The 27,242-nt window shown below is 41.6% G+C and overlaps 1 protein-coding gene across 1 annotated transcript in view; it reads left to right on the top strand.

The window, feature by feature from the left end:
• The window catches only part of LOC137415593 (uncharacterized), an 83,222-nt gene extending 56,216 nt beyond the window's left edge, over window positions 1–27,006 (top strand). The window contains exons 5-9 of the mRNA XM_078780524.1: window positions 14,597–14,669; window positions 15,673–15,810; window positions 21,041–21,178; window positions 21,297–21,439; window positions 26,254–27,006. Of these exons, the coding sequence (XP_078636650.1) occupies window positions 14,597–14,669; window positions 15,673–15,810; window positions 21,041–21,178; window positions 21,297–21,439; window positions 26,254–26,763 (1,002 nt within the window). The 3' untranslated portion in view covers window positions 26,764–27,006. The remainder of the gene's footprint in view (window positions 1–14,596; window positions 14,670–15,672; window positions 15,811–21,040; window positions 21,179–21,296; window positions 21,440–26,253) is intronic.
• The last annotated feature ends 236 nt before the right edge of the window (window positions 27,007–27,242 follow it).

Raw genomic sequence — 27,242 nt, 5'->3', positions numbered from 1 at the left:
GAGAGGGTGAAGAGAACAGAGAGGGAGTGAAAGAGCGGAAGAACAAGATTTTAGGACCCGTGGGCTGATGACGTCAGGTCCAGTTGCAGAATCAGAGTCGAGGGTTGACAGAAACTTTTCCACCTTGTCAGGAGGAAAGGACACAGAGTCCAGGAGCAGCTGGGTACGACTGGGTAGGTGGGTACAGAGAGGGATGCGTTTGGGACACAAGATCAGAGGCAAACACAGAGTTGAGGCATTCAGCTTTTTCACGTGCGGAGTCAGCCGTGTGGCCGTTTGAGGTGAGGGAGGTGATGGAGGGGGAACAAACCACAAACAGATTTGACCAGACGCCACCAGGATTTGGAAGAGGGAGACAGATAAGAGAGTTCTGTCCTGAGAACGGAGAGATATTGTTTCCTGGCTCTCTTGAGGGTGGACACACACTTGTTTCAGGCTTTGTGAAAGGAAATGAGATTTCCTTCCATTGGATTTGCTTTCCAGGAGACGAAAGCAAGTTGTTTCTGGGCAATAGCCTCACCACAAGATTCCATGTACCATGGACGGGAGGAAGGGTATGACAACTGAAGACGAGATGGGATAAATCTGTGCATGAGAGAGAGCAATTTACTTTGGAAGAATTCCCAGGATGAGTTGATGTCAGAGGCGGTAGAGATGGGAGACCAGTCCAGATGATTGATGGCTGCTTGAAGACCGTGCCAGTTGGCCTGAGTGAAATGCCAGACTCGTCGACGCTGAGGAGGCTCTCTGAGAATGGTCAGAGAGATGTCCACTTTAACAAGCACATGATCAGATGAGCCGATTGGAGCAGAAGAAGAGCAGCAGACATTTTCAGGGAAGTTAGTCATAACCAAGTCCAGAAGAGAAGATGCTCCGTTGACTGAGATCCGGGTTGGGAAATTGACAGATTGTGTCAGTCCCAGTGAGTCACAGAAGTCCTTTGCTGAAGAGCCATGGTTGGTGAGAGAGGTACCCACACCCAGCCAACTGGCATGGTGACAATTGAAATCACCACATATGAGGAAGAGAGAGTTGGGATGGGTAGATAGAAGTTGGTCCATATTATCAGACAGCGAGATGTAGATGGAGTCATCACTGTTTGGTGGACGGTACAACACACATATGAACAAAAGGTGGGAGCGAAGGGGAAGCCGTAGCCAAAGGTATTCCTGGGGGTGAGGTGGAGAGAGGGCAGTGCAGGGCGAGTGAGGAAGAGAGTTTTTTTTATAAAGATAGCAACCCCCCCCCCCCCCTCCCCTCCAGGACGAGTCTCAGGTCTATCATACCGGAGGAGGGAGTAACCTGGGAGAGATACCAAGGAATCAGAGACATCATGAAGGAGGAAAGTTTCTGTTAAGCAGATCACGTCTGGTTTGTCAGAAGCAACCTGTATGGAGAGATCAGTCAAGTTTGAGCGAAGGCCCCGGATGTTTGAGGTCCATACTTTTAAAGAAGAGGAAGGGGGAGCATTGGATACAGAACGGGGGGGGGGGGGAGCGGTAGGGTAAGATGTGGAAGAGGAGGAAGAGGTGGGGAGAGCTGTTGAAGGTGTGTCAGAGATTTCAGAATAGCTTGGAGAAAGGAAAGAATGGGGCGGACAAAAGGTTTGATGGTGATTGGGTGAGCCGCAGTGAGGTGTTATTTGAGGAGGGGGAAGAGTGAGGCAGAAGGTTGAGGGAGATGAAGGTGAAAGTTGGAAGGGGGAAGAAGCGGGGAGGACGCTTTGAGGAGGAGGTGTGAGAGGGGAGTCTAGGAGGGGAGGAGTGAGGGAGGGTCTCGAAGGGGAGGGGTGTGGGGGGAGTTTAGGAGGGAAGGGGCAAGGGGGGAGATCTGAAAGGGATGGGTGATGGGGAAGATTTGGAGGGGAGGGGCAAGGGGGAATATTTGAAAGAGATGGGTGATGGGGAAGATTTGGAGGGGAGGGGCAAGGGGGTGGATTTGGAGGGGAGGGGTGATGGGCAAGTTTTGAAGGGGAGGGTTGATGGGGAAGTTTTTGAGGGAAGGGGTGATGGGGAAGTTTTGGAGGGAAGGGGTGATGGGGAAGATTTGGAGGGGAGGGGTGAGATTGGATTTTGAAAAATGTACGATTAATGGGAAACGAACATTTCTTGCAAAATGAGTTTCTTGAGACCTTCGAGTCAAAAATACGTTTGAGGACGCTGAAGGATGGAGTTCTGGAGAGTTTAGGGAATGTATGAAAGAGGCACTGTTACTGTAAGAGATGGAATTTTTTTTTGGAATGAATAGATTTGGTGAGCAAGTCGAAAGCATCCTTTTATAGAAGAAGAAGAAAAAGGTGTTATAGTATATGACAGAATACAGTTCTTCAGGGGACAGTTGAAACATTTTTTAACGACGTCAACACGTGATCACGAACAACGTGGTCGAAGAACCAACGAATAATTAAGAACGAACAACGGATAAGAACATAGAAGGGAATTTTTTTTATTTTTTTTTATTTTTTATTTTTTGAGTTGAGATGAAAACAGAGACAGAGACCGGACGTGAAACGTGAAAAATAGAGACCGAATGTAATTGCGAGCGCAATCGAAGAACCGCTGAGACAGAAACAAAGCCTCAAGCCAAGGTCAGACACGGTAGCCTACTAGTACTACACTAGGCATCAGAATACGCGACACGAACTAACCGACGATTCTGTACACAGGTATGAAAAACCAACACCAAGAATACTATTAAAGACACACCAATAGTTACACACACCAAAAGAAAGATTGAAAATATGACTGAATAAGGTAAATACAATTACAAGAAGAATGTCTCCCTCTTGTATAGTAGCTATCCATTACTGTTTGGTTTCTCTCATTAACACAATCATCAAAGACAACGAGGTTCTTTTTTGATTTATCTAAATCTTGGGGTGAAGGTATATCATCTGTATTATCACTGAGAATGCAAGTTATGGGTTTTGGTTTTGGTTTTGATTTCTGTGTATCACAAAATAATTGTATTATATCTTCAATATTATAATCATTTAGTTTGTTTTGAAGTTTAAATAAACCGATAATGTCTTCCTTTTTAAGACCCGCATTAAAACCCTGTGAGAGTAGTTGATACTCAGGTTGAAAACTTGACTTCGTAAAAATTATTAAATTATCATAATCGAAAAAATTAGGACTAAGGAGCATCTTTAAAAGCAAACAGGTTTTTCCGCATCCGCATGAACCAACTATTAGACATCTCAATGAATTTGGAATATTTTTATGGTTATTAAATTTTATCTTATTTTCCCAAACGGGTAAAAAATCATTCATTTATATATTTGGAAAACAAGTCATCTAACTTTTTTTGAGCTTTTTTAGAAACTCTATATTTTATCCTGAGTTCAGGTTTAATTTCAAAATAATTCATTATTTTATTTATATAGTATCTTGTATTAACATTTCCATTAGAATTATTTTTAATAATAAATATCATTAAACCCTTATACATTTCCTCAATACAAATAGTCTCTTCCCTTGTAAGAAATGGTGTATTATCATTGCACATCGGATTTTTATGCGAAAAAACAAAAAATATTTTTTCACATAAAACGGCTTTTTTGCGCGCAAAAAAATTATTTTTCTATTTTCGGAGAAAAAAAATATTTCGCCCTTTTTCGGGAAAAATAAAATAAAATGCCCTTTTTGGTCGAAAATGTCTGGCAACGCCAAAAAAATGAGGGAATTTTTCGAAATTTTTAACTGCGATCGAAATTTTTAACTGCGATCAAATTTTTTAGCTGCGATCGATCTCAAAAACAAAACGTTGCGTCCACTTGTATGCGTTGCGTCCCCAGCGTGTACAGCAGTGAGGCGGTGTACTACAGTGAGAGAGTGTACACAAAGTGCGAACAAGTCTCCTATCAAGATGAGTGCTGCTCTTCGTGACAAGTGGCTGAAGGAATTCAACGCTGGCGGCGATGGGGCCACCTTCAAGTACGTGTCGAGTGACACGGCTTTCTGTCGAGCTTGTGAAAAGACTTTCCGGGCGAAGCAGAAGTCTGAGCTGGCCCAACATGTCCGAGGAGACCGCCACAAGAGCAACTTGGCCTTGAAGAAGAAGAGGACGGTCACGCAAGCCACCATGGAGGACTTTGGTGGCGGAAAGAGGCACAAGTGCAACGTCGTGGCTCAGGAGCTGTACCAGGCCATGCTGGCCGCTGGCATCCCATGGTTGAAATTGGAAAACCCTGCCCTCCGGTCGTTCCTGGAGAAGCACATCACTCTCCAGATCCCCGATGAAAGCTGGATTCTAAAGCACTACCTCGACAAGTGCTACGACGAGGCCTTGGCGGGGATCCGTGCCAACCTCGGACAGCAGCCCATCTGGCTGTCCGTCGACGAGACGACCGATTCGGCAGGTCGATATGTGGCCAACATCATCGCGGGACGCTTGTCCAAGGAGGGGTACTTTCATCCCCACCTCGTCCAGTGCATGTTTCTGGAGAAGACCAACTCCGGGGAGATCGTGCGCGCAGTCAATGACACGCTGCACTATCTTTGGCCTGATTTCAAGCCGGAGTGCCTCAAGGTCCTCGTCAGCGATGCCGCGGCCTATATGATCAAGGCCGGCCATGCCCTGAAGGAACTCTTCCCGGACTTGCTGCATGTGACTTGCGTTGCCCACGCGCTCCACCGTGTCTGCGAGACAGTCCGAGAAATGTTCAAGGACGTCAACGACCTGATTGCCACGACGAAGAAGGTGTTCGTCAAAGCCCCGTCGCGTGTTGTCCTTTGGAAGGAGCAGCAGCCCAATCTTTCTCTCCCCCCGGAGCCCATTCTGACTCGGTGGGGGACGTGGATTGACGCCGCGGTGTTTTACGCCGAGCACTTCGAGGCCGTCAAGGACATTGTGGACCAGCTGAACGATGACGACGCGATGGCAATCCGGAGTGCCAAGGACCTGTTCGGAAAGGCGGACATCAAGCTCAGTTTGGTCTTCTTAAATGCCCACGTGTCGTTCATCCCGAAGATCCATAAGCAGCTGGAGGAGGCCGGCATGGAGCTGGCCAAGGCCTTCCAGCTCCTTGATCAGGCCAAGGAGGAGCTCGAAAAGATCCGAGGCTGCCGTAAGGAGATCCTGCTCACCAAGTTCAAGGCGGTGCTCCAGCGCAATCCCGACATTGGTGTGCTGAGGACAGTGGCTTTCATCCTGGATGGAGATCAGCACGGATCTGAGGTTGGTGTGCCGGCTGGAGTCAAGCTTGCCGACATCCCCCTCTTGAGGTACTGCCCCATCGTCACCGTCGACTTGGAAAGGTCCTTCTCCATCGACAGAAACGTCCTCACCGACCGCCAACACCGCCTCACCAAGGAGAACATTACCAAGATAATGATTTCAAACACCTACTTTAACCGTTCCTAAAAGGGTCTTGTCAATTTCTTCTAGTCCTCTACTTATCAAACAATGCGGTTGCAATAAAGGTACCTGAACATCATTTTTTACCTGTTTACTAGCCCAGAGTGCTTAATGTTGTGCAGGAAAAAGCTTACCATTTTTTGTTCTTTTTTTGACTGATTTCTGAAAAACTTGGTAATAATAAAAAATGAATAAAACGGGGGAAAAAAATATTTTGGGATTTTTTCACATTAAAAAAAAAAATTCCCGCTTTTCAAAACATAAAAGGCCTATTTTCTTAACATAAAAATCCGTAGTCTAATTATCATCATAATGCTTAACATTCATCTCTCTTATTAATCTTGTAATGTAATTCATTTTTGGTTCTAATTTAAAAGAGTTATATATATATATATTTATTTATTTATCATTAATTAAAATTAAATCACAGAAAATACATTGTTTATATGAACCCTCATTATTAAGCCCTATTCTATCACAATGGCGGCAGATTTCTAAATTATCATATGGAGAGTCTGGAAATTCTAAATCTCCTTCAGAATTTATCATATTTAAACAGTAAATTTTTACTTAAACTAAACGCAAGTTTATTATTTAATAAATACAATGTTTCAAAGCACAAAAGACAAATTTCAATCAATCTCTACTTCGGTGGAAGAAATAGAAAAATATGTCAAAGATGTTAAATTGAACAAAGATAAATATGGAAATTTTTGGGTAAAACCAGTTATGGAAAATAACATGAGCCCCTCTATTTCATTTAAAGGAAGAGCTCTAACTATACCTGGAAAGACATCCATTTAAGTAAATCTAACAAAAGTTTCTCCTCTACTCCTGGCAATTTATTCAAAGCTTGAAAAAGTGATCGGACGCGATATGAGTGGGGTTTTTAAAATGAATGATAAGACCATCAACAATACACGTGGAGAAATTTGTATTTTCTTTAATAATCCAAAGGGTGTAGATCTAAGTAAAATGAATGATGTTAATATTTCTGGTGAAATGTCATTTCGTTCTATGATAATTAGAGATTATTTTAAGATAACTTTCGATATTAAAAATGTAGTGATTGAATCCGTTAATGAAAGAAAGTATATTGGTATAGATGGAAAGGTTTTTTCTGCTAATTAAATATGAGTCATTACAGCAGTGAAGATTTTACTATTTCATTGAACTCGGACGATAGTGATGATAGTATTTCATTGAACTCAGATGATAGTTATGATACTAATAGTTTGTGCTCAAATGATAGTTATGAGAATAGCTTTATTGATGACTCCGAGTATGATTCTGAGTATTCATGTGGTAGTTATGATTCAGATGATTCTGAGTGAAAAAGTGTTTTAGTTTAAGCACAGCGATATATATGTAAAACGGAGCTGTAAAGCTCAAAAGTGTTTTATTTTAAGCACAGCGATATATATAAAACACCACGTTTTTTCACGCTATAAATATGGTTTATTGTGATACTTGCGAGAAGGAAGTAAAATATTATAAACAACATATTCTCACCGCAAAACATACATACAACATTCTTAAATAACTTTGCCCTCTTCCACCTAAAACAAAATATTGTAAGGTCTGTAAAACAACCATCCTCAAGAAGGGGTTTAAAGCCCATCTTAAAACAAACAAACACTTGTCAAAATTGTTTACTATTAAGAATACTGATGGTGCTTTCAAAAATCATATCAGAATACACATATTTGACTTTCATCCTCCTGGCCCCAACTCAATTGTTGAGGCTGTGGATATCATCAAACCCTCTGTGAAAGATTTTATTGAAAAGACTCTTATTGAGTTGAAATCAATCAAGTTCTATATGGGTATTAAAATGAAAATCTCAAAAGAAGATCCATTCACTGGTGATGTTTTCACTGATACAGCTTACATGAGAACAGACACACACTTTATAACAACATACAATCAGGTCAATCCCGTTTATGATCAACTGATCAAGCAAGAACAAGAACTTGAGCATACTATTACTGGAAGTGGTTTCAATATAGATGGGATACTATTTATTGACATTCATATTCTTAAATCAGATCCTCTAAACGCTTCTTCTTACATTGATTTACCTAGTGTTATCAAAAATAGAAAAGCAGTTATCAATATCAAAAATAAAGACAATAAATGTTTTCTCTGGTCTATTCTAGCACATCTACATCCACAAGATAGTCATGTTGAAAGAGTATCATTATAAAAAATATGAGAATATGTTAAATACAAAAGATCTAAATTTTCCAATGACTTTAAATGATATTCCTAAATTTGAAAATATGAATAATTTATCAGTTAATGTTTATGGTCTGACGGAAACAAACAACATTCAGATTTTAAAGCTTTCTGAAAATTATAATTAAATTCATATTAATCTTCTATATTTTAATTCAGAGGAAATTCACATTATACATACATCAAAGATATTACAAAATTAATAAAACCACAAGTATGTAAAAGAACAAATAAAATATATATTTGTTTGCGTTGTCTTAACTTCTTCCATACACAAGAAAGATTAGATAAACATTCAAATTATTGTGGTGAACATAAATCAACGGTAATCAATATGCCTAAAGAAGGCTCAAATATCTCATTCAAAGATGAAAAGAAAACAATAAAACATCCATTTGTTATATATGCTGATTTTGAAAGTATTCTCGAAAAAATAGATACTGCTTCTCCAGATCCAAAAGAATGATACACAAATAAATATCAAAAATATACTCCTTGTGGTTTTTGTTATTATATCAAATCATCCGTTGGTGATGAATATAACAAGTTAGAGGAGTCCCAGAGGAGTTTGTGAAACGACTAGAAAAAGACTGTGTTCGATTAACCAAGATAATGAGAGAAACCAATAAACCAATGTCTTTGACGAGTGAAGAGAAAAGGGAATTTAGAAAAAACAATGTCTGCCATATTTGTGAGGAGAAAATTGGTGAAGGTTAGAGATCATTGTCATCTCACTGGTAAATATAGAGGTCCGGCTCATCAAAGTTGTAATATTAATTATAAACTCCCCTCTTTCATTCTTGTCTTTCTTCATAACAATGCTAATTATGACACTCATCTATTTATCAAGGAACTCTCAAAGACTTCTGGAAGTATCTCAGCAATTCCAAACACAGATCAGAAATACATTTCATTCACAAAAACAATTCATACATCTCCTATAACTCAGATCAGATTTCTTGATACATTTAAATTCATGGCAAGTCCATTGGCTAACTTGGTTCAAAATCGAAAAGTTTTTTTTTTTTTTTGTATACAACATCGAGGCTCGTGAAAGAGTTAACATTAATCACACAAAAAGTCAAACCGACACAAACCGACACATAAAACACAAAATAAGGGGAGCGATAGACAAGATGGGGAGAGAGGAGGAAGGACACATACACAAGATTTGAGAGCAGGGACATCGAGAGAACTGTGGGAGGGAGAGGGCTTGGGGGGAGGTGGGAGAGGTATAAAACATATGGACATGGCAAGGACTTCCAGGAAAGAAGTTGGAATTTCGAAAAAGTGTATCTGGGGTGAATTAGTGGGGGTAGAAAAGATCAAGGTTTTGGATGGGGGAAGATAAGAGATGGTGGTGACAGCTGTTTTAAAGACCTATAGCTGGCTATGTCCTTCCTTCAATCCATCCATCCATCTGTCAAAACTAGAGTAGAAAAACCTTTCTATATCACCATGTCTAATTCAAAAGGGTTCCAACGGGTAATTTGAAAGGGTAATTCTAAAGGGTAATTCTAAACGGTAATTCTCAAGGCTAATTCTACAGGGTTTATTTTTATTTTCTTGGATACAAGATCAAGCCTCATGTAAGAGCTACACATACAACATGATAAAGGGAGCGGGAGACAATATGGGGAGAGAGAGGTAAGCACACAAGTACAACATCAGAGAACAGGGACATCGGGAGATCTGTGGGAGGGAGAGGGCTTGGGGGTAGAAGGCGTGGGAATGGGTGGGGGGGGGGGGGGGGGTTGTGGGAGAGGTATAAAACACATGGACACTGCTAGGACTTCCAGGAAAGAAGTTGGTATTTAAAGAAAGTGGATCTGGGGTGAATTAGCGGGGGTAGAAAAGATTAAGGTTTTGGATGGGGGAAGATAAGAGATGGTGGTGAACAGCTGTTTTAAAGACCCGGAGGGAGGAGTGGGATTGAAGAGAGTGAGGGAGTTTGTTCCAGAGGCGGCGCACGTCACTACCTTCTGGCGGTAGTTGATGAGAATTCACGATTTAAAATTTAAATTCATGAGTTTCCATGTCTTTCAGAGTATTTTTCAGACAAAGGTTTAGTAACACAAAAGGGAATTTATCCCTATGACTATATGGGCTCATTTGAGAGATTCAATGAAACACAACTTCCTTCAAAAGAAAATTTCTATAATAAATTAAATAATAGTCATATATCTGATAAAGATTATGTACACGCACAAAATGTTTGGGAAAAATATAACATCAAGAATCTTGGTGAGTATCACGATTTGTATCTCAAAACTGATGTGCTTTTGTTGGCTGATGTGTTTGAGGCTTTCAGAACAATCTGTCATTCTGGATATGGATTGGATCCTGCTCACTATTACACTGCTCCTGGATTGGCTTGGAGTGCTATGTTAAAGATGACTAAGCAAGAGTTGGATCTTATAACAGATGTTGATATGCTCTTGATGATTGAGAAGGCAAAGAGAGGAGGAATTTCACATGTCTGTTCAAAGAGATATGCTAAAGCAAATAACAAGTACATTCCAAATTATGATCCATCGGTAGAGAGCTCCTACGTGATGTATTATGATGCGAATAGCTTGTATGGGTGGGCAATGTCTCAAGCACTTCCTTATGGTGGTTTGAAATGGGTTAAAGAGAAATATCATAAGAAAGTTCTCCAAAATCTCTGTATATCAACACAAAAAGAATTGGATGAAACAAAGAAGGGATATTATTTTGAGGTTGATTTGAAATATCCAGAGGAACTCCATGACATACACAAAGATCTCCCGTTTGCTTGTGAAAAGGAAAGTCCAAAGAAGGAGTGGTTAAGTGATTATCAACAATCATTTAATGTAAAGGGTAAAGCGTCAGAGAAGCTTCTAACAACACTATACAACAAGAAAAATTATGTGCTCCATCAAAGATCAAGACTCTCTGCTCACCTTCACTCCTTCATTCCTCTTTTCTCCCACCTCTGGAACAAACTCCCTCACTCTCTTCAATCCCACTCCACCCTCCAGGTCTTTAAAACAGCTGTTCACCACCATCTTTTATCTTCCCCTATCCAAAACCTTGATCTTTTCTAACCCCACTAATTTCACCCCAATTCCACTTTTTTGAAATACCAACTTCTGTCCTGGAAGTCCTTGGTGTCCTTGTGTTTTATACTTCTCCCTCCCCCCCCCCCCCCCTTCCCACGCCTCCTCCCCCCAAGCCCTCTCCCTTCCATACATCTCCCTGCTCTCAAATGTTGCGTTTATGTGCTTCCCCTTCTCTCCCCATCTTGTCTTCCGCTCCCTCTTTTTATATATTTTGTTTGTCTGGTTGATTTGTTTGTGAAGTAAATGTTAGCTCTTTCACGAGCCTCCATTCAGTATACAAAAAAAAAAAATTTGAGACTGTCTTTCAAAGGGTCTCCATGTTGAAAAGATACATAGGATTCTCAAGTTTAATCAGAGTCATTGGTTGAAAGAGTACATTGATTTTAACACACAACGCAGGATTGAATCAAAGAATGATTTTGAGAAAGACTTTTATAAGTGGATGAATAACGCTGTATTTGGAAAAACGATGGAGAATGTTAGAAAGAGGCAAAACATTCGTCTATCAACATCATGGAAACAAGCATCAAAATTAATCAACAGACCAAGCTTCTCGAGAGTAGAAGTTTTTACGGAAAACTTTTGTGTGATACATTTGATGAGAGAAAGCGTTGAGATGGACAAACCTATTTACATTGGTACCTCCTCAATACTTGATTTATCAAAGTCCTTGATGTATGATTACTTTTACAATAACTTGAGGAAGAAATATCAAAATGATGTTAATCTACTTTATATGGATACAGATAGTTTTATTTTGCAAATTAATACTGATGATGTTTATTCAGACATGAAAAAGGACATTAATATCTATGACACTAGTAATTACAGTCCAGAGAGTGAGTTGTTCTCTTCTAAAAATAATAAGGTGATTGGAAAGTTCAAGGATGAATTAGGAGGATATGTTATGAGTGAATTTGTGGGATTGAGGTCAAAGGCCTATGCTTATAAATACATTGTGAATAACGTTGAAAAGACTGATAAGAAGTTAAAAGGTGTAAAGAAAAATGTTATTAAAGAAACAATAAACTTTAAGGATTATTATAACTGTTTAACAACAAAGAAAGAAGAGTTCAGAAAGATTAATGGAATAAGAAGTTAAAAACATCAATTATATTCAGAAGAGGTGAATAAGAAAGCATTGGGGGCTTTTGATGATAAGAGGTTTATTTTAGAAAATGGAATTGATAGTCTCCCTTATGGTTATAAGTGTTAAAATATATATAAGTGATAAGATATATATATAAGTGATAAGATATATAAGTGATAAGATATATATAAGTGATAAGATAATGGGGTTAGGGATTTTAAGGGGCTACCGCCGCCTTTTTTATGAATATATAAATGATAGAACCAAGTATCAACCAGACTAAAGAGTGGAGGTGTAATCAACCTTGGTATATAAATGGAAAACAAAATGAATGTGAAAAATATCAAATAAGTCTTATTGAAAAGGCAACTGGTAAAAAAGTTCACAAAACAAATAAGAGAATTAATTTAAATACCGGTGAGTTGGATGAGATGGTGAAGAGAGTTGGAGGAGAATTAAATTATTTCCCACACATAAACAAATATTTGTAGGATCGATGTTTGAGTGGTCTACGAGACAATCTGTCAGATGATATGGACCTGTGCTCAGTGTCAATAGTAGAAGAAGGATCATAGGTTCATAAGGCTAGAAGGATCATAGGATCATAGGGTAGAAGGCTAGAAGGATCATAGGGTAGAAGGATCATAGGTCCATAAGGGTAGAAGGATCATAGGGTAGAAGGATCATAGGTCCATAAGGGTAGAAGGATCATAGGGTAGAAGGATCATAGGTTCATAAGGGTAGAAGGATCATGGGTCCATAAGGGTAGGGCGTTCATAAGGGGGTGAAAAACCACCGTTTAGAGGCCATTTTTCCCCGCAAAGCGGGGGTTGGCCTTTTCGGGGACCGTGGTAGTTGTTGTTTTTCGGTCCCCTTTTTGAAGCAATGTTTTACGGCCGGATGTTAAGGGGGTGAGAGGGAGCAAATATTCGTAGGATCATTGTTTGAGTGGTCTACTAGGGATATTAAGAGGATAAGAGTAGGTGCTATAGCTAGTATGTCAAAAGGCAAAAAGGTTCGTAAAGATCAGGGTGGCAGAAATAGAGGTGTTAAGGGGAAATGAGGGTGAGAGGAAAATTAACATGTAAGTGAATGGAGAAATGAGGGTGGTCCAGGAACAACATTTATTCCCCACTCATGTAGATCAAATTTGTGCAGCCTCTTTCTCATGGTAGACTCATGCACTTTGACATCAACAGTGGCAAGAGCTATCTGTAGGTCGTGTGATGACATTCTGGGGTTCTTAGAGACTTCTTTCAGCATCTTGCGGTCTGCCCTCGGGCTGAACTTGCTGGGGCGGCCTGGCCTGAACAAGTTGGCAGTTGTTTGGAATATTCTCCACTTGTCGATGATCTTCCGGGCAGTCGAATGATTGATTTCAAATTGTTTGGAGATCTTTTTAAATCCCTTCCCAGACTCGTGGGCATCCATAACCTTCTTTCTGAAGGCCTCAGAGAGCTCTTTTGATCTAGGCATGGTGATGCCGCACACTTCAACAACAAAGAGCAAACCAAACTAAATGTCTGAGATTTAAATAAGACAGGTTCCTCCAAGATCCTCTCTAACGATGTTCTAATCATTTGCACCTGAGCTGGTGCACCTGATTCTAATTTTAGGTATTTGAAGTAGTGATAAATGTAGGGGTGTACTTACTTTTTCCACATGCAAAATTTGCATTTATGTTTATTGAAATTATACAATGGACTACAAAATGTAAATGTTTCATGATATTTGTTATATTATATCACCTTTATCTATCAATATTGTTGAAATGAAGATCAAATAGCTGAATGTTGAAATATGTTCAAAAAGTCAAAACTTTACATGGGGTGTACTTACTTTTTCACGTGACTGTATGTTTGCCACTATCTTCAGTCATCCCCATCTATACCTATGATCTTTTGTACTGTCATTAACCCTCAGATTTCACCTCTTCCCTGTATTCCATGTGACTGCCCTCCTCACCCTCTTATTCCTGTTATTTATTTAAATTTTGCTCTTGCAAGTTTTCGCTTCCACTCTGACTGAGCTTGCTCCTGCCTACGGCTTGTTCAATCCTCCTCCCCATAACTATCGGGGTACGCCTCTTCATGATGGTTGTACCCCCCGATACAAGTGGGGCGCCAAATCTTCCCCATTTTTCCCTGCTGCGCGGATTCATCAGGGTAGTGCGGTCATGGTCAGAGTGGTGATCGGACCAGCCCTTTCCCTCTTGTCTCTCTGTCTCTGTCTCTGTCTCTGTCTCTGTCTCTCTCTCTCTCTCTCTCTCTCTCTCTCTCTCTATCTCTCTATCTCTCTAATCTCTCTAATCTCTCTCATCTCTCTCATCTCTCTAATCTCTCTCATCTCTCTCATCTCTCTCATCTCTCTCATTTCTCGCTTCTCTCTTCTCTCTTCTCTCTTCTCTCATCTCTCTCTTTTTATCCCTCTATCTCTCTTTCTCTCTCTCCCTTTCTGGAAGAGAACTGTTCGGGACTATACAACAACGACAACAACCCTCCTCCCCTTGCTCTGATTCCTCTCCAGGTCCTTTATTCTTCCAAGTCATGCTATTTTCTTCCTCTACCCTGCAGCTTAGGCATCCACAACCCCGCCACCGCCCTCCTCTTTTCGCTGTTTTTACCTCTGCCACCTAAGGTGGACAGCAAGGATAGTTGTAGATGCGTGATGAGCTGTGCGCTTTTTCCATCAGATTTACCGCTTTGCATTCAGGCCAGAGAGTTCAATTTTCGTCTCATCCGACCACATAATCTTTTGCATCACGTTTTGATTCTTTCACCAACATTTTTGCAAACTCCACGCATGCTGTCATTTCCCTTTTTCTCAGGATTGGCTTCCATGTGTCCACTCTCCCATAAAGCCTGGATTTGTGAAGGGCTGCATAGATTGTTTTCCTTCCGGTAAGTTCTCCCATCTCAGCATAGGAATCCGGTTGTTCTGTCAGAGTGGTCATTGGGTTATTGGTCACCTCCCTGACCAAGGACCTTCTTGCCTGGTTGTTCAGTTTGGTCAGACAGCCAGCCCTAGGAAGAGTCTGGGTAGTTCCATATTCTTTCCATTTCCTAATGATGGAGCTCACTGGGCTCTTGGTAAGTTTCAATACTCTCATTTTATTATGCTTGGCAGATCAGCAGGCCTTAGGCCTGGGGGTTAGTCCATGGCCCAGTACAATTGCAATGATCCCAGGTATATCACCACAATGTATTAAATATAAACAAAAGTCGTACACATGTTTTTGCTTCAAGTATGTATATCAGGTTTTTTTAGGCACTGTACCTGGCATTATACACCGCCCAAATAAAGGGATGTGTTTATTGATATTGAACGAAAACTTGGTAGGCGACATGAATTGCAAAGCAACAAGCAAAGCAATTATCGCTCTTGTTTACTCCGGTTAGCCATCTTGAATCCTGAACGCAACCCTTTTACTGGCTGAGTCACCTCCCCGTTTGTTATTCTCTTGCTGGTTGTGCCAAATTGTTGCCCCACTTCTCCATTTGTCAGTTTAACCTTGTTGTACTTGCGCCTCACTCTTGCAGAGGGGGAAAAAATTCTTATTGGAGCTTGCTGTTGCATTCACACTTTCTGCATTCAGTAACTAAGGAGGAATCTGTGCTCGTGGAAGGTTGTAATACAGATCTATCTGATGGGTGAAATTATATTTGGCAGCATTGTAAATGTCATGTCCAAATTGAGTACCAGCTCACTGGTTCCCTGTGTGTCACAAGAGGCGACGAACAGGGTTGGCGCCAGGAAGGGCGTCCGGCCATAAAACATTGCTTCAAAAAGGGGACCGTGGTGTCCGAAAAAGGCCAACCCCTGCTCTGCGGGGAAAAATGGCCTCTAAAGGTTGTCTCGTAAATGTCATGTCCATACAAAAGATTGACACTGAGTTGTGTGCAGGTGATATCTATTCTGTAAAAGTGGAATGCTTCCAAGACGACAATGATTCATCTGCTCGAGAAGTTTTGAGATGTGCCTCTGCAAAGGAAGACATCGACGATCATCAGATAAATGACAGTATTGCCCGTTTTGAAACTGGTAAGCAGAAACGTGTTGTGGACATTAAAGATCTTTTGGTATTTTAGGCTCAGTTTGTATGCAGGGTGACCCCCAAAAAAGCCGGTACCAACCTAACCTCTCATAACTTCCTCCATACTAATGATATCCGTTTACTTTTTGTGGGTGCACAAAAATGGAGTTTGTGTATAGTCAGCAGATTCAGATTTGGTCAGCCAGCAACATGCTATGGACAACGGAAGAAAAATCATTGTCAGTCAAAATCTGCCTGAGAACGAAATCCATTAAGGATACTCAAACCGAGTCCAGAGTTGTATGATTAAGGACATTGTCCACTAAGGAAGGCCACAATCCATAGAGCCTCTCAAAACAACTACAACAGCACTCGGTAGAGCGCATACCTCCACCAGGCTGAACAGTTTACGTTTTGTGTCCCATTAATAGGCCTGAAATGGATCTGGACATGACCCAAAATCTAATCGGCTTGTTCTTGTCACCGAACCAACTCATCCACCTCCTTTGGTCAGAACTAGTCCACAACTTTTTGAAATATCGTTCTGTCATTTTTGGCCCCATTTTTCATTGCTGAAGAATCACTTGAAAAATGAAAAAAAATCTCTGATTTGGATCGAAGCAATTCCTCCTTGTCACACACCTAAACCTGTCCACCAAGTTTCGTCCAAATCCGTCCACAGCTTTTTGAGATATCGTGCTGTACTGCATATTGTTTTTGGCCCTATCTCTCCATGGTGAAGAAGCACTGAAAAAATTCTAGTATCCGGATCCGGATCTTCACCAAAATCAAATAATTTTGTCTTTGTCACACACCAAACCTCTCCACCAAATTTCGTCTGATTCCGTCCACTACTCTTTCATATATCCTGTTCACAAACAGACAAACAGACAGAGGTGAAAACATAAACTGCTACCATCTATTGTGGCGGAGGTTAATAACGGACAATTTGTTCAATCATTGCAGCTGACTGCTTCAGAGTAATGAACAATTTTCCTTGTTAAATATGAGTGTGTCTGCAGCGTTGAGGTCGGCACCTGGAGCATGTGTTCTCACCTCAATCAAATCAAGGATCCATCTGAATATTTGTGGTTATCCTACATCATGTGAAGCAAATGTATACCAAAGAACATGTTATTTAATCTCAAAATCAAGGTTTATTAAGTTGAATTTGGTGTTTTTACACTACATAATGTACTGTTACATCCTACATGACATAATGTGGTCATGACTCGTGGAAGAGCAAGAGCAGAACGGAATGGAACAAAATGGAAAGGGGGAGATACACCAACAGAGTAGAATTGAGAGTGAGGTCAAGTGGAGGAGTTGAAGGACACGTGGGGGTGAACAAGTTGCACACAAGTTATTACACAGCAAGGAGAGGGAAGGGAAAGGGGGAATGAAACAAAAAATGAACAAACCAATTGACAACGAACAAACGAAAAGAGGTGAGGGAGAAAAATCACAATAACCTGAGGTGGAGGGAGGTGAGCAGCAGTCTAGAAGCCCTGGAGGGGAGAATAGGACTGAACAGACTAGGGAAGTTGGTTCCACAAGCGAGAGAAAAGAGGGGGACAAACGGATGGAGGTGAGCAGTAAGAAGAAGGTTCTTGGCAGACTGCACCTTGCAGAAACCTGGGAAGAACAGCCAAGGGATGGCAGAGCATGCATCAGCAATAGGAGGCAGCAGAACACAGAGGACACCAATCTGTCTGGAATGCTAAAGAGAGAAAAAAAAAAAGTAACAGGCCGTGAGCACTGCGGCACTTCAGGCTTGGCAGGGAGTGGAGATGAATAGATCCCGTTGAGAGCCATGCATTGGCTGTGAGAGTAGCTGAAGTTGGTAATCCATGTGTGGAGTTGACCTTGAATTCCATAGGCAGAGAGTTTTGAAAGCAGGGTGGGGTGCCAGACTGTATCACATGGTTAGGATATGTTGAGAAATGGCCCTGATCTCATGTTTGAGATTGTGGGCTTCCATTCATTGTTGGGAGAGCAACAATTAGCATTCATTGTTGGGAGAGCAGGAACAGCACTTCCAAGGCAGAGTGACCTGGTCTGAATCCAAATTGATAAATCCAAAATGATTATAATCTCAGATCAGGCCGTTAGAGAAAAGGAAGGACTTGATGTCAATTGTGATGATTGATTGCATGACTTAACTGATGACTGTAAGTAAGCTGATGGGCCTGCAGTTGAGGTGATTGGTTTTTCACCTGGTTTATGTAATTGGGTGATGTTTGCTGACTTCCAAGCAGGTGGAAGATGACAGAAAGACGATGCGCAATAATCTGATTTTAGTATGCTTGCGCTGATACCGTCCGGTCCAGTTGCAGAATCAAATTTGAGGGATGCAATGAATTTCTCAATCTTCTCAGGTGCAAAAAATAGAGTCCAGGAGTAGTTATGTGTGACTCGATAGAGTGGGTACCAAGAACAAGCTGTTGGGAACACAAGCTTTGGAAGCGAACGGAATTGAGACATGAGGCATTCTCATAAGTTGTCGGCTGTGGTGCTATTTGAAGTGAGGGAAGGTATGGGGGGGGTGGTGGGGGGCATACTCCAGAGACAGACTTAAGGTGCCATCAGGTTTTAGAGGAGGGAGCCAAGTTTGAAAGTTCAATCTTGAGGTTAGTATTGTTTTCTGACTGAGTGTGTACACTTGTTGAGGGCTTTACAAAATGATATGAGGCTTCCTTCAGTCGCATTTGCCTTCCAGGAAAATGAGGCTAGTTGTTTCAAGGCAACTGTCTCGCCACAGGATTCAGTGTACAAGGGTGGGAGGAAAGTTATGAAAACTGAAGATGGAATGGATCTTTGCATGAGAAAGAGAGAGGATGCTTCTGTGGTACGATTCCCAGGCTGAGTTAAGAGACCAGTGCTAAAGTGAGATAGCCAATCTGCCTGAGTGAACTGCTTGACTCGCCAATGATGAGCCAGCATGGTTTCAGTTGAAATCGCTGCATATGAGTAAAAGAGTTGAGATGGGTGGTTAAAAGCAGGTCCATGTTGTCTGAGAGGGGAGCGGTGGGACGCTGGGGAGGGCAGTGGGACTCTGGGGTAGTATAGAGGAGGGTGAGATGCTGGGTTGGTTGGGGGACGGGACGCTTGGGTTGTTGGAGGGGGCGAAGCTGGGATGGCTGGTGGGTGGGAACACTGGGATTGGCTGTGAGGTGGGCAGAATGCTGGCAGGGAGAGAGCGGTAAGCTGGGCAAACAGGGATCAGGCGAGGGAATCGGATATTGCTGGGATCGAAGGAAGGAGTCGGGCATGGGGTAGAGGGACAATGAATTGGGGGATCCAGGAGTGAGTATAGGGGATATTGTGCTTGGACCTCACTGTGTAGCGAGCACTATTTGCATCATGACTAATAACACTATTTGAAACCATTTGTTCAGATCAGGTCATGATAAGCTTTAGATTAATTACGCAATGTGGCATTCAACAATGACAGTTCAGTCTTTTTTTCTTTTCTTTTTTTGTATGCATAGTCAAGGCTCGTAGAAGGGCTAGAAACAGAAGGGATGAGGATGCAACATAACAAATAGAACAGCAGAAGGGGGGAATGCTAACAGCAAGGCTGAGGGAGAAAATAGATGGAGACTGACAAACAAGGGATGCAGGTAACTATGAGGGTTGGGGAGAATGCAAGGGGTTGTCAAAATGGAAACAGAAGCAAAATTTTGTTGAGGTGGAGGCCGGAGGGGTGGTTTAGTATGTGTAGAAAAGATCATGGTCATGGATAGTTTACGATTTGAGATGGTGGTGAACAGCTGTTTTAAATACCTGGAAAGAAAAATGAGATTGAAGAGAGTGTGAATTTGGTTCCACAGGTGGGAATAATGATAAACAAATGAGTGGAGCTTTGCAGTGGTTCTGGAATTTGGCAGTTTCACTGGAAGGAGGGTTGGCAATTCGGTATCCTCTCACACTGTCTCTTCAGTAGAATCGACAATTGACCTCTCCGATCCATTTCTCCAGATAGCTGCTGGAACAGGAGCACACCATAGAACTTCTTGTCCTCAATATCTGCCATCTATCTATAATTCCATTAATCTCTGTGTGTATGTGTGTGTGTATGTGTGTATGCGACAACGATTTCTCGACAACTACCGGTCCGATATACTTGAAACTTGCCAGGTATATTGCTGGGGACCCGAGGATGTGCCTTTTCAAGGTTTGAAATTAATCGGACAAGTACTTACCGAGCTATGGCGATTTAGCCGTTCGCCGTTCGCTTTGGCGTTGCGAATGGACCAAACCATTGCATGTAAATAGAGGGGGGGGTTCTGTGGTCGTTGCGAATGGACCAAACCATTCATGTAAATAGAGGGGGGGGTTCTGTGGTCGTTACTGCCACGTGGTTTCAAAGTTTTTTTTTGTTGTTGTTGTTTGCACGCATGTTTTTTTGCACCCACGTACGGGCACGCCCTAGGATGTTTACACACACACACCCCTACACAAATTATTATTATTTTTTTTTTTGGCAAGGAACGGGCACCCACGTACGGGCACGTCCTAGCTTATATATAGTACGGGCATGCCCTAGTAACATTTAATGGGAGGATGATTTAGCCACATCATCAGCAAAATATATTTACCGCCTGGGAATTTTTCTTTGAGCTGAGGCATTTCTAAGTCGGACCCTCATCACAGTGTACAAGGCTTTCCGACACAGCTCCGTGGTGTAGGACTCTATGCTGTGGGCTGCTGGAGTATGAGTCCTCACTGTGGGTGGCCTTACTTGATTTCCACTTTGCCCCTCTTGAGATGCAAAAAAAGGCCTTCCGCAACTTTGGTATCTCGAGGTATTACCAGTGGGTCACTGTCCCACTTGTGGCAAAAAAAATTTTTATACACATTTGCTTTGTGGCTTTTTCCTCCTGTCCACACCTATATCTGCACTCCTTAAGCCCCCCTTGGTCACACATTACTCAAGAGACCCTCACTTGCTCACGCTCCCCACATCCAGGATTGAATTGCCCATCTCCATTCATTTCTACACTTATTCTTCCAATTGTGGAATCGCCTATTTGGGGTTTCAAGTAAATAAGAATGTGTGCAAGTGCTGTGATGAGGTAATGGCGAATACTCTATGAGCCAAATACCTTTACCTGTTTATGAAGTGTGGTTTAATTAATTCTCAGAACTGAATACATATACACTTGACTCAATTTCGATTTCGCAGGATTGTAAACTTCATATCCCAGCAAGTTATTGACAATAAGTTGTGTGCAGGTGATATCTCTCTTGTTAAAGTGGAATATGCACAAGACATTGATTCACCAGCCACACAAGCTTTAGGTTGTGTTTCTGTAAAGAAAGATCCAGTTGCTGTTCATATGACAAATTGCAAGGCTGACTGTTCTGCAAAAGGTGAGCACATCTGTGCACAATATATAATCCTCGTTCAGGATAAATTTATATTTTTAAATCGTCTTGATATTCCGATGCTGACTAAATTGGATGTTGACCATGTGATTTGTTTTTCCAGTACATTCAGGAAGTAATATTGGACAAATAATGCCGAGGCATTGTTTGTTGGAGAACAAGATTGGTGTTTTGAAGACAGAATCACAAGATCAAAACTCGTCACCTTTACAGCACCATTCCAGCTTTGATCAACACAATGCAAAGGTTAAGATAAAACTTTCAAAACACAAGAATGTTCTCAAAAGGAAAAAGTGTCGTGTTTGCAGTGAGGATTTTGCTTCAATGAGCAGCATGAAAACACACATGAAGATCCATACAGGAGAGCGTCTGTACAAGTGCTTTGAATGTGGGAAGGGATTTCTTTATAAATGGACCTTAAACGCACATAAATTAACCCGTACTGGAATACGCAGTTACAAGTGTTCTGCTTGTGGTAGAGGTTTCTCTCGAAAACTGCATTTGCAAATGCATACAATGGTCCACACAGGAGAACGTCCATACAAGTGCTTTGTCTGTAATAAATGTTTCTCTCACAAAGGTAATTTGAAATTGCATATGATGACCCATACTCCACACATCCACCGAACCATTCGCAAAGGGTGGAAATTATGAAGAGGAGCTCGAGCTAATAAGGACTCTCGGAGGACTCTCGCTAAGCACTCGAGTGAAAGATTGATTAAAAGAGGACTCGTTGGAAGGTTGGCTTTTAACAGGACTCTCGTAGGACTCTCGGAGGACTCTCGCTAAGCACTCGAGTGAAAGATTGATTAAAAGAGGACTTGTTGGAAGGCGCTTGGTAAAGGACTTATTGGGAGCGCACATTTGAGAGGACTTACTCGCTGGCGCTGATTAAAGAAGGACGGCCAAGGACTGTCGTGATTACGAAGAACATGAGAGTATATGCACGTGATCAATGAGGGCTCGCTGGCATTGGGAGTTCAAAGAAGGACATTGGAGAGGGGGCGTTTGGCGCGGGTCGTGCGCCTATTACGTACGCTAGTACCAGCCTTCCACCCCCCCCCCCCCCTGTCATTATAATTGTCCGTTCACGTTACACTGTGAAGAGCTGCCTGCCGGGTTTCCCATCGCCTGGACTGGTGCCTGGACGCGCTGGTGACCATCAACCGACCATCTGCAACCCCCGTGTGAGTGTCTGTGTGTGTGAGACGGGCCCGTTTGTCCAGGGAATAAGATAAAACTGTACTTAAGACTGCCCTGTGTGCTTTTCCTTCCTCTTTCTATCTTGTACATTTCTTTCGTTTCCTCTTCCTTCTGTACATTTGTAATAAATTGCTTTGTTCTTCCTATTTTCCGGGTTTCCTCTTATCCGATCGCATCAGTCTTTTCTCTCATTGGGTAAGCGTGGCACGATTCGGAACCGCTATAATCGGGTCTAGTCATTTGTTAACAGCTCGGATCGCGGATTGCTATCCGCTCGGCATTTTCCATCCATATCCGTGATTCGAGCGGGAGTTATTCCCTCGTTTCCGGTCGGCGTCAGTAATTAGGTAGTAGCGAACCCCTAGGCCTAACAAACCCTACCTAACGCCGCGCCGGGAAGGACGCTATAACTTCCAGGACTCGCGTCGGCCAGACAAGAGGACAAGGGGATTAACCCCCCCTTGATAAGGGGAGAGCCGACGTTGGAGATCCACAACAATTGGATTGTTATGATCCACAATTGGATCCACAACAATTGGATCCACAACAATTGATCCAATTGTTACGGATCTCAAACGTCGGCTCTCCCCTTATCAAGGGGGTTAATCCCCTTGTCCTTTTATCTGGCCGACGCAACCCTGGGGGTTATCACGTTCCTTCCGGTCGGTATTAAATAGGGTTATTGGTCGACTTAGTCCTAATACCTAATTACTAACACCGACCGTGAAGCAAGGAAATAACTCCCGCCCGAACCACGGCGTTAGTGGACACGCCGAGCGAAGCGAGCCGCGATTCGGGCCGTTAACAAGGACTGGACCCGATTATGGCGGTTCCGATCGTGCCACGTTTACCCAATGGAGAAAAGACTAGGACGATCGGATTAAGGAGAAACCAGAAAGAACAGGGCAATTTATTAACAATTTGTACAATTAGAAGAGGAAAAGAAAGAAGGGAATGTACAAGGAAGAGGAAGAAGCAGATACACAGGGCAGCCTTAAACAGTCTTATCTTATTCCCTGGACAAACGGGCCTGTCTCACACACACAGACACTCACACGGGGATTGCTGAGATGGTAGGTTGATGGTCACCAGCGCGTCCAGGCTCTAATCCGGCTCCGGTCCAGGCGATGGAAAACCCGGCAGGCACCTCTTCACAGTGTAACGCGAACGGACAATTATATCACGGGGGGGAAGGCTGGTATCCTGGCGGCGTACATAATAGTTGCACACTCGCGCCAAATGCCCCCTCTCCAATGTCCTTCTTTGAACTCCCAATGCCAGCGAGCCCTCTTTGATCACGCACATAAACCCTCGCGTTCTTCGTAATCACGACAGTCCTTGGCCGTCCTTCTTTAATTGGCGCCAGCGAGTAAGTCCTCTCAAATGTGCGCTCCCAATAAGTCCTTTACCAAGCGCCTTCCAACAAGTCCTCTTTTAATCAATCTTTCACTCGAGTGCTTAGCGAGAGTCCTCGTAAAAGCCAACCTTCCAACGAGTCCTTTCAAAATGCGAATGGTTCAGTGGATGTGTGGAGTATCGTTGAGAGAGAGAGAGGAAGACAAATGATGAATTGCGGAAGATGATGGGAATACAGCCTGTGATGGATGCTGTGCAGAGAAACAGTTTGAGATGGTTTGGTCATGTGTTGAGGAAGGATGAAAGTGACTGGTTGAGAAGAGTGATGGAAATGAATGTAGAAGGAAGTAGAGGACGGGGAAGACCGAGAAAGACTTGGCTAAAGATGGTCGAAGAAGAAATGCGGGCAAGGAGGTTAACAAGGGGAGATGCAGAAAATAGGGCAAAATGGAGAAGATTGTTTTGGGGACCGCAAGGCTAACCCCCGCTCTTGCAGGGAAAATGGCCTTAAAATGCCTGTTGTTGTTGTTGTTGTTGTTGTTGTTGTTGCATATGATGACCTATACAGGAGAGCGTCCGTACAAATGCTCTGTGTGTGCCAAAGATTTTGCATTGAAAGATACTTTGAAAGTGCATATGAGGATCCACACAGGAGAGCGTCCGTGCAAATGCCCTGTTTGTGATCATTTTAGGGATAAATACGTATTGAAAATACACATGATGACCCATACAGGAGAGCGTCCACACAAGTGCTCTGTTTGCGGTAAAAGTTTCTCCATAAAAGCTAGTTTGAAATCACATGTGAGGATTCATACAGGAGAGTGTCCATACACATGCCCTGTTTGTGGTAAAGGTTTCTCAGTGCAAACTAATTTGAAATCACATGTGAGGATCCATACAGGTGAGCGTCCTTACAAGTGCTCTGTTTGTGGTAAAGCTTTCTCAGTGCAAACTAATTTGAAATCACATACGAGGGTCCATACAGGAGAACGTCGGAACAAGTGTTCTGTTTGTGGCAAAGCTTTCTCGGTGAAAAATAATTTGAAATCACATATGAGGGTCCATACAGGAGAGCGTCGGTACAAATCCTCTATGGAAAAGATTTTGCATCAAAAGAGCTTTTGAAAGTGCATATGAGGATGTACACATGAGCGTGTCCAAACAAGTACTTTATTTGTGATAATCTTCGGGGTAAATACATATTGGAAACACGCATGATGACCCAAAAAGGAGAGCGCTCACACAAGTGCTCTGTCTATAATGTTTCTCTCAAAAAGCTAATATGAAAATGCATATGAAGACACACCTGAGAGTCCTTTCAAATATTCACTTTGTAATGAGCCTTTTATAAATAAAATGAGCTTGAACTTTGGATCACCCACACTTGGAAGTACCTGCTCTATCTGTGTCAAAGGTTTCCCTCCTAGAGTTTTCATGAAATTGCTAATGTGGACTCACAGAAAGTGCCCATACAAGTGCTTTGTGGGAAAGGTTTCTCTCAAAATTGTAATTTGAAATTGTACATGAGGGTCAGCAATCAGATCTTTAAAACAATTCGCAATACCAGTGTTCCAATACAGTTGCGAATTAGTAAACCGGCCCCATTTGGAGATAACCAGCCAGATTTCAAAAAAGGAAACTCTTGACTTCACAAAATGTTCTACAAAAACCAGTTCATCACAATAATATACCTGCCAAGACAAGATGGAGGTGGTGTACTGATTGAACACAACCAAGTGCGCAAAAGGATTACTGTTAATTGGCCAAGTACGTGAAAAGTTCAACAAACTACCTAATCCAATTTGTACACAAAGACAAGAAGCCAGAAAAGTATCTCGAAGTTGCCTTGCAAAAAATTTCCAAGAACAGGTGTACACTCGAGGATGCTGCACATGAATTCGAAACAGAAACCAATACAGCCCCAATGATTGCAAAGAAGGCAGTGGTCAGTGGCCAGACCCGATTTCTGGTGGTCTTGGGCATTTTGTCTGCTAGAAAATTTTAATTGCTGCCGGTTGTTCGGCCCACGGGTGAAGACTATTGCATGGGTGGATGTATATTCAGAAAGTGGTGCATTTTTTATTGCAAAATAGTCTGCTCATACATTTAGTCCCACGTGTAGACCTCTATTAGTTTAGTATGCTTTTTGTGGAGATATTTTGCAGAGATGGTCTGGATGAAGATTTCATGGTATAATTTTAAAAAATATTTCATTCATAGATATCAATCACAAAGCATGCTGTATAAAATATGCAGTAAATTGATAGAAAATGCAATTATTACTCATGAAAACAGCTGAAATTATGTGATGGAAATATACTTGTATATTCGGGTGGTCCACAGATATATGTAATATTTAACACTATTAAAGATTTATGCTCCACAAGGCTGCCCTTGTTCCTATGTTTATGAAGATCATATGAACCAAATATGAGGTCAATTGGAACTTATTTGGAGGTTGCTCAAAAAATAACATTTTTTATTTATCCTGTTTTTTTCAGATGGCAGAAACTCGCAGCTCTTCCACAGTTTGGTTGCTGGGCAAGTCTGAAAAGGAAATAATATGTGGGGGACTACCAACCAAAGGACACACATTGCAGAAAATGGTGTACCATCACATACAAGAACACCATACAGTTCGTGAAAGTGCCAAACTTAGTGTACAAGCTGTGTGTGCATACTGGGAGAAAGCACGAATTCCAGTGCAGAGAGTGGATTCCTGTGAGCGCCAACTTTTGAAGTTGTATGATGCCTACAAACTGGTAAAGAAAAATAGAACCAAGACATTCGAAAACTATAGAGTGAAGGAGCAGATGTTCAAAGATGATCTTCAATCCCTCTTCGATATCTCACCAAATGATGCGCTTGAGAAAATGACGAATGAAGAAGACAAAGCATTCCTTATCATGCAGCGTGAGGATCCCTCAAGTTCACGTATGGGATCTGTGGACAACACTCTGGCAGTGAAGGAGAACAGAAAGCGTATCAGGCTTGAGAATGAAGATAAATGAAAGAAGAAACATGCTGCTGAGACTCTAACTACTAAGAAGTAGGCAATGTTTTGAAACACAAGTTTCTGAAAACAATGTTACTAAAATCATTCAAATTATGTGTATTCTGATGTTTACTTTGTTTTAATTGTTCTGATAGATTTGTTTTATCGTCTCTGATAGATATTTTATATTTTCTGATGGATGATTTATTTTTTCCGATAAATGATTTATTGTCAAATTAATACATGAATGTTTAATCTACTGTTTTGTTTTTAATCTTAATTTGACTATATGAATGAACATTGAACAATGAACAATTGAACATACATGTACATTGTACAATGGTACATTGTACAATGGTACATTGTACATAATTATTTATTAGTTTACAAACAAACAACAACAATAACAATAATAAATAATTTGAGTAATTGAAAATATATAATTATCTATGAATTGATGTATGATGCTAAAAATTCTGTATCTTATTATTCATT

Source organism: Myxine glutinosa, chromosome 6 (assembly GCF_964187855.1).
Source record: "Myxine glutinosa chromosome 6, kmMyxGlut1.1, whole genome shotgun sequence".
In the NCBI taxonomy this organism is placed as follows: domain Eukaryota; kingdom Metazoa; phylum Chordata; class Myxini; order Myxiniformes; family Myxinidae; genus Myxine; species Myxine glutinosa.
This window is presented reverse-complemented; position numbering and strand designations above follow the sequence as displayed.